The sequence below is a fragment of the Chenopodium quinoa genome, unplaced genomic scaffold (genome assembly GCF_001683475.1).
Source record: "Chenopodium quinoa cultivar QQ74 unplaced genomic scaffold, ASM168347v1, whole genome shotgun sequence".
Lineage (NCBI taxonomy): Eukaryota > Viridiplantae > Streptophyta > Magnoliopsida > Caryophyllales > Amaranthaceae > Chenopodium > Chenopodium quinoa.
The window spans coordinates 725,107-733,943 of NW_018744504.1; the positions used below are offsets into that span (position 1 = coordinate 725,107).

The following is an 8,837-nucleotide window of genomic DNA, read 5'->3' on the forward strand; positions in this document are numbered from 1 at the left end:
TGGAACGTTACTTAAGACATATTTTCTGGGCAACGACAAACATGATAGCTGTCAAAAAATATCGTAATCATTCGTGCACCGGGACCCATTCCCCAAGTAGCCAAGAAGGTAAAACCCCGCATGTAGGTCCCAATTCTGAAAACACGGAGACTCATAAATTTTTTTACCTTTAAATATTATTATTAATAATTAATATTATTCCACCGAAAAAATTATCCTCATTCATCAACTTCGAAAGTGGGAACACTAATACCAACTTTCAACTTTTCCTTTGTTCGTCCATTCATTCATCAGCTCGAGAAAACCCCTAAAACAAAATCCTTTTTCAAACCCATTTTAAAATTAATCCCAAAAACATAATAAAAAAATAAAAATGAAAAAAGTTATTCTTAAACCCTTTACTTAAAGTTGATTAATTAAACAATAATCGTAATACTGGTAATTAAGCATGGAATCTTTGATAATATAAAAAGGGCACTCTTTTTGCCCCATTTTTTTTCTCACTCTTCACAGTCACTCTTCTCCTGCCGCTTATCACTCAAAATGGCACTTACAACCTGTTGTGCTGCTACTACTGCTGCTGCTATTCTTTTCTTCTTGGTTGCTAACTTTGCTTCAGCTATCGAAGATGGTACGCCTTTCTAATCCTCTGTTTTTTGCAACTTTCTGCTTTCAATAAGTTCTTAGCATTTATAATGGTGAAGATCTACTCTTATATAAGCTGGATAACAATGTATACAATGAGTGCTCAGAAACAGTTGTCGTGTATACTATTTTAGAATGTCGGGAATATATGTCAAGTCTTGTGACATTTCTTAATGGCTATTGTTTCATTTGATTATGTTTTAATTTCGGAACATATTGCGCTCAACTGGGGTAAAATGTTAGTATGTTTGTATTTTAGAGCTTTTGAGTTTCCGATTTTCAGTCTAGAAATGTGGTAACATTTTAATTAAATTGTTAAGGTGCTTAATTTCCTCTGTTATTGTTTATAATGTGAGAAATTTTGTTAGAGTATCATATCATTTGACAATGGTTGGTGCTTGTTGTGGTCTTATTGCTGAGAACCTTGTGTTTTTCCTGTCCTATTTTTCACGTTCTTTGGATGATAATAGTCTGACCTTTCTCTAACGAGAAATTATTGTATAGTCCAAAACCAATACTCCGGATGTTGTGTAAATTTTGTCATTGTGGTTGATATCAATTTATCATATGGTGTGTAAATTGTGTCATTCTGGTTGATATTTTGTAATGTCTAATTTTATCTGTATTACATAGTTTTGGACCACCACATTGTACGGAGTAGTTCGACTAATAATATATTAACTCAAGCTAGTACATAAATGCTTCCTAAAAATGTCCATCATGTTACATAATTAGATTGTATTGGTATAAATTTTTCAAATTCTAATTTATAATTTTAACATTTGTCTAGATTATTTAGGCATTGATAGTTTTGATACAACTTGTTAGAAGTGGAATGACCAACTTGTTTGTAATACTATGCTTAACTATTGAAGAGCCAAAACTTTTCACATCATAGTTCAAGTCAAACAAAACATTACTGTAGGATGCGAGCAATACTCTGTTGTGTGTTTTGTGTGATGATCTCTCAGCAAATGGAAGTGATTTTTGTTGTAAAATTTCAAACTAAGTGGACCATGTATAAATTTTCAATCTTGGACTAGTGATAAAAGTTTTAAGTGTCCTGTCAAGTTAGCTAAAACCGTGTTTACTTGGGAGATCGTTAATTGTTATGACTAATTGTCACTTCTTATTGTACATTTCTTGATTAAGGTTACTCACTGCAACTTCGTCTGAAACACAATGTCGCGTAGACATGCTCGTACAACATTATAGTAGGGCATAATTTTACTTAATGCCCTAAATGATCTTACTCGCTTCTTCATCTGTGTTGAGTCCAAATATTATTGTACTTCTGGTAAGATCTGATTTTGCTCGAAAGTTGAGAGGAAGAGAGTCTAGAGACTGATTCAAATGAAAGACATTTAGCCGAGTATGAAAAGATTAGTTGGGTGTCAAGTAGAAGATTAGTTGAGGGAATAACAAGACTGGTAGGCATAAACCTTTTTCCTGAATGATCAAATTTGTCCGAGTAGTCTTCATCGCACCAACATCAATGCATTTAAATTTAGAAAGTTGAAAACTCAAATTCTTAAAGATTGTAGGACCATAAAGAGTCATAGTATAGCTTAGAATCTGTTTGGTGATTCTTTTCATCCATAATTGGGAAGTTAGTGATGAATTATTGCAAAGTGATCATAAATGTTGATGTCAATTGCATTTCCATTTTAACCTTGAAGTACTCTGAAATGCTTAAGTTTCAATGTAGCTGTTAATTGCATTTCTTTCTATATAACAGAAGTAAAGAATCTAAGTACTTTGTAATTGACTTTCGCAACCTTCTTTGAAGGGCAACAGAGAGTGGTTGCATATCCTTCAATGTTTTTGTGGTCCAAAACTGAAACCTCCCAAATGTTTGATTTACCTAATCATGAAGTTACATTCAAGTCATAAATTTTGATATGTCAATTTATCAAAGTTGCATGTAGAGGACTTTAAAGTATACACAAAGGCATAAAAGAATTTGCAGACATGATATTTGGTTTCAGTCCAATGTACTTTACATTAAACATTTTGATATGATAGTACTAGCCCAACACTTTAATAATCTTTATGTTGAATCAGCTGTTACATGCCATGTTAAGCACGGCCGTGTTGGTTGTTGACTTGTTGCTCATATACTAGTAACTACAGAGTACATACTACATGCCATCAATAGTACCTTGAAATTATTGTTATACTTCGTATGTTTTTTATGATTGAGTTAGATATGATCCACACGCAATTTTTCATGTTGCAGTTTAATTTTGCATCTATTATTCCTTATCCTTATAATTTACCATTGGCCTTGCCTGTGTATCTAGACCAAGTTGCTGAAGTTGGTCTTTAAGGGGTCTGTCGTATAAGCTCCTTAATACTATTCCCATTGTTAAAAGTTCTCAATATGTGTTAACTTTTAGAGATGAACAAAAACATTAGTGTTACGGAATAAGAACTTCTAGGTAGTCAGGTACGAACATTATATAGAATAGTATAGGCTCCCTCTTTCGAGAAATGAGACCTTTTCGACTTTAATTTCTTGGTTGATTTTGATGTTCTTCAGTGATATCATTTGAGAATAGATTTGGGATCTCGACCACTAAGCTGTAGGCCCAAAAGTGCTGTAAAAAAAGAAGCGAAACAGAAAATAGTAGAGTTTCCCGCCAAAATTATAGGTGATTATGGATTATCTATAACAAATTAACAATGATGAACAACACAGTAAACGGCAAGTCTCTTTTTTCCCTGAAGAGCGGATAAAAACAAAGGTTGTTATGGAGATTCGAGTACTACCTTTTAAGCGGAAATTAGATGATGAACTAGCTTTAGTTTGTCCAATAAAAAAAAATTAAAAAAAAATGATGAAGTTAATGGTCAATGACAGGCAGAAAAACGGGGAATGAGTTTACGACTATGAGACAAACACTGGTCCCATCCGCCTTGCTCTGTACGGCACTATCATATCACTTTCTGTCTTGGATTTCATTTCATTAGCCGTTATACACCCGACTACCGAGTATATCATACAATAAAGATATTATATTCATTTACTTGTAATTTGCTCAAATGCTTTCTTGTTCACACTTTTGAAAAATATAAAAGTATTGCGAGTATGTGTATAGTTTTGAGCTAATGGCGATGAGTTGATGATTTGAAATGAAGGTTGTACTCCATATTTTAGTTCTTTTACACTTATTAATGTAAAACTCTACCTATTATCTCTAGTTTATGTTTGTAAAATTTAAAAAATACTTCGTAGTTAATGTTTGGAAATACTCTACAAGACCACAACATATTAAGACAAATTTAGCAGAATTCCATGTGAATACAAATACAGTACAATTTTCCTTGCAAATAAATTGTGATAGTTATACAAGTAGAGGAAGTTGTTGATAATGTCAATATTCTAAGTTTCTAACCGTAAAGAATTTACTCCGTATAAAAGGTTTTTGGTGACAAATTTCCATTAATACTTGTACGAAGTACTTATGAAAATAAAGTATGATCAACATATACTTAAATCAAATTAACCCATTAATTTAAATATTATATAGGTCTATTAGTAAATGGAGACTTCGAGACCCCACCAGCAGGAGGATTCCTAAGCACAAACGACGGCATAGTAGACGGGCCCACAACAATTCCAGGCTGGCAATCAAACGGCACAGTAGAGCTAGTCTCATCAGGTCAAAAACAAGGTGCTATGATCCTAATTATCCCAGGAGGAACACACGCCGTCCGATTAGGCAACGAAGCTCAAATCACGCAAGATCTAAAGGTCGAGAAAGGCTCAGTCTATGCTGTTACATTTAGTGCTGCTCGTACTTGTGCTCAACTTGAGTCACTTAATGTATCTGTTGTCCCTACTCGAGCATCCTCAGCCGTTGATCTTCAGACTGTTTATACCGATCAAGGGTGGGATTCGTATGCTTGGGCTTTTGAAGCTGATGATGAAGATGTTAAGTTGGTGTTGATGAATACTGGTATGGAAGAGGACCCCACTTGTGGACCTATTATTGATGATGTTGCTATTAAGAAGATGTTTGTTCCTGATAAGCCCAAAGGTATGTTTATTTTTGCTTTAGCTTTTACTTTTTTGCATGCACTTTACTCACTTGATCGAGAATGTAGGTTTGATATGTATGTGCAAATACATATCAAACATTAAAATATTGAAAAGTATTGTAAAGCACATGGGGGTGGGAGAAAAGGAGGAGAGAGATGGGCACGTGGGACCAGTTTTAAATGTACCACTGAAAGCTTATATAATATCATTGACTATGTAGTAATTCTATTTCTACACGTAGTTAGTACCACTGAATGAATATACAGTACTATTGAATGAATATATAGTACCACTGAATGTTCAATGATACTATTTGATCATCTATTGATACTATTAATCATCCAGTGGTACACTTAAATTCAGCACATGGGGGTGAGAGAAAGGAGGAGAGAGATGGGTAAATTTCATGCGAAATGTCTCTTATGCCCCTTGATATGTATGTCCAGGTACCTATCAAACCTCCCTTTGGAAGGCCTCCACTTGATCAGGCCCAAAGGTTTCTCAGTTTCTTTGACAAAAAAACAAATAATATATATATATATATATATATATATATATATATATATATATATATATATATATATATATATATATATATATATATAGGGGAGAGATCCGGTAAGAATAGGTTAATATGTGAGAATTCATACTTATATGAGAACTGATTTTAAATTTAGAACATGTGAGTAAAAGTTTAGAACATACGAGTAAAAAATTAGAACATGCGTCTGAAATTAAAATTTAGAACATTTGAGTAATAATTTAGAACATCTAAGTGAGTAATATGTTTAGAACATTTGATTTAAGAATTAGAACAAGTGATTAAAAATTTATAAAATCTGCTTTATGAAATTTTAAACATATGAGTAAAATTTAGAACATTTGATTTAAGATTATGAACATGTGAATAAAAATTTAGAACAAACAAATATAGAATATAGAAAGAGTGAGTAAAAAATTTAGAACATACAAGTAAAAATTTAGAACATACGAGTAAAAATATAGAACATACGCTTTAAAATCTGGAACATATAATTAAAAATCTTAGAAAACACATTTTAAAATTTAGAACATATAAGTTAAAATTTTGGAACAAGTTATTTAAAATTTATGATATTAAACTTAACTAATTTATGGTTTAGAACATGTGAATACTAAATTAGAACAATTGATTTAATTTAGAACACCTAAGGAAAAGTTTAGAACATCAAATTTTAAAATTTAGAACATAGAAGTAAAAATTTAGAACATAAAGAGTGTTCTCACATAAGAAAAATTCTCACATAAGAAAAATTCTCACGAGAGTCTACCTCTATATATATATATATTGATGGGAAAAAAATAAAAATAGTTTGCTTGATCTGAACTTTAATAATAATTAATTTAAAATTAAATATTTGTGAATAAATAATTAATCAGTTACAGCCTTAATCCTGTAAATATGGTCGGTTATATGAACTAAAAGTGATTTCTCCTTTTTATCTCTAAATTAACAGTAATACTCCGTACTACGAGATAAATTAGTTACTCATTTTGTTTCTAAATAATAAATTAACACATTTTCACTACACAATTTATATTTTTAGTGTTTAATACGAAATATGAAATATTATTTTAAAAAATATATAAATTGTGAGGATTTGTCACTAATGCAACAACATTATACTTAGTACTCCCCCCGTTTTTAAATATTTGCTCCATTTTTGGACAAATGAATAGTGCCAAAAATATAAATGGAGCAATTATTTAAAAACGGAGGAAGTATATAATTTGCTTTGTATATAGTACTTCGTATACAAATTTTTATTCCAAGTTATTGATCACTTTTGAATTTAAGCTTTCAAGTTTAGTCCTTTATTACAGATATACAGTATATTAGTATGGCATGTATAGTATGGAGAACGATTCTCTTTCAACTCAATCTTTTGTGCACAACTTCACAAGGGAAAGTATTTTATTTCGAAACAGAGAAATTACAAAATCATTGCATTTCTTAACATTTTTTTTTTTGCTTACAGGTAACGTAGTGCTCAATGGCGATTTTGAAGAGGGTCCATGGTTGTTCAAGAACGAGTCCCTCGGCATCCTTATTCCAACCAATCTCGACGAGGAAACCACTCCATTACCGGGCTGGATTGTCGAATCAAACCGTGCAGTTCGATACGTGGATTCATACCACTTTGATGTTCCAGAGGGAAAGAGAGCTATTGAACTCTTGTCAGGAAAAGAAGGCATCATATCACAAATGGTTGAGACGACACCAAAGAAAGAGTACACCCTAAGCTTCTCAATGGGACAAGGCGGAGATAAGTGCAAAGAGCCCCTAGCTATCATGGCATTTGCTGGGGATCAAGCACAAAACTTCCATTACACACCCGACTCCAACTCTACTTTCCGTCGAGAGGGCCTCAACTTCACTGCCAAGGCTGACAGGACCCGGATTGCCTTCTATAGTGTGTACTACAACACGCAGACTGATCATATGAGCTCTCTTTGCGGTCCAATGTTGGACGATGTAAAGGTGTGGGGAGCTTCTGGTTCTTCCAAAATTGGTGTTGGAATGTTTGGTCTTGGGTTTTGGATTGTTGTCCTCATTTTGGTCTAGAATTTAGTTAAGAGGTTAGTTATTAAGTGGGGTGTTATTTATAAATATATATGTATGGTTATGAGAAGGTTGTAACTTTTCGATCTATAGCGAAGGCTATTAGATAACAGCTGCTAGTGATAAATATGTAAGCTTTGATTATATATATATAGTTTTAGTGAGTTCTATATTAATCCATCAAATTGAAGTTAGAATAATGTACTAGTTAGTAATTACCCTTTCCACCACTAATTGAATGGTGCTGAGCTGAATAACACTCGCTCGTATCGATTTTATGATTTTATCGGGGGGGAACAATAATGAGTCAATGACTACTGGTATACCACTATACCATAACAGCAAGCACAGTAAACACAATCTTCTTCTTCACCTTAGTCAGTTATTAGAGGTGAGCCATCTTCCCCATCTCAGCATGAATCCTGTCCCCACAGTTGTAATATGTTAATTTTTTAAAAAATTATTTAATTTAATTTTTTTAATTTTGGCCAATGGTGACACTTGAACCCCTTAGTTAGGTATAAAAATGGTTGATTACAAAAGGTAGAACTCTAACCCTTTGTTTGGATAGGAAGAAATGGAAGGAAAAGAAGAGAAGAGAAATGGAGGGAGACAAAATCTCTTGTTTGGATAAAAGATTGGGGGAAGGAAAGGGAAGGAGAGGGAGGGATCCATTTTCCCTCTCTCTTTAATAACCATAATCTCTCCAAAATTGGAGAGATTTGGAGGGAAAATGGAGCTCACTTTCCCCTCCCTTTCTTTTCCCTTCCCTTCCCTTCCTTCATTTTCCCTCCCCTTCTTTTCCTTCCTTCTTTGCTATCCAAACAAAGCGTAAATGTCGCCCTCAAATCTCTAACTAACGCCCACATTTATAATCTTAAATTACATTCTTACCCTTGTTATAAAAAATTAAATTTACCTCAACTTACCACTTTCACTATCTAAAAAACTTTAATAGAAATTATAATAATCATCATATTATATCACTAATATATAAAGCAATTACATAGCCAGGCCACGAAGACACTTGGCATTCTAGTTTTTCGCCTAGTGTCGTGCCACATTGGCGAAATATAGGTATTATTGTGACACATATATATGATGCTAAGTAAGTGAATTTTTGATAGAGTTTTTTAAGATAAAAATGTCATATCACTAACACTAATATATAAAGCTGGTCTCGCAGACAAGTCACGAAATAACGACACTTGACATTCCAGTTTTTGGCCAAGTGTCGCGCTATGTTGGCGAAATATAGTATTATTGTAACACATATAAAATTTTAAGTAAGTGAAATTTGGATGGATTTTTTTAAGATAAAAAGGTTATATAGTATTTTATTATCGATACACTTCTAGTATTTCATATATATACAAAACTAATTATAACTTTTAATAAATATCTTATAACAAAACACTATTTTCATCATTAAATTCATTTTAAAAAGTTCTTATAATATATTTTAATAAAAAAAAAGAAAATACGTAAAAAAAAAAAAGTTTTAATTAGAAAAAAATGATTTTAATTTGATAAAAATACTTTCAG

General features: G+C 32.4%; 1 protein-coding gene across 1 annotated transcript; it reads left to right on the forward strand.

Moving 5' to 3' along the window:
• Positions 1-203: 203 nt before the first annotated feature.
• LOC110698313 lies at positions 204-7,486 on the forward strand. The gene is made up of 3 exons (XM_021875722.1): positions 204-631; positions 4,179-4,688; positions 6,709-7,486. The coding sequence occupies exons 1-3, from the start codon at positions 544-546 to the stop codon at positions 7,293-7,295; spliced, it is 1,185 nt and encodes a 394-aa protein (XP_021731414.1). The 5' UTR covers positions 204-543; the 3' UTR covers positions 7,296-7,486.
• The last annotated feature ends 1,351 nt before the right edge of the window (positions 7,487-8,837 follow it).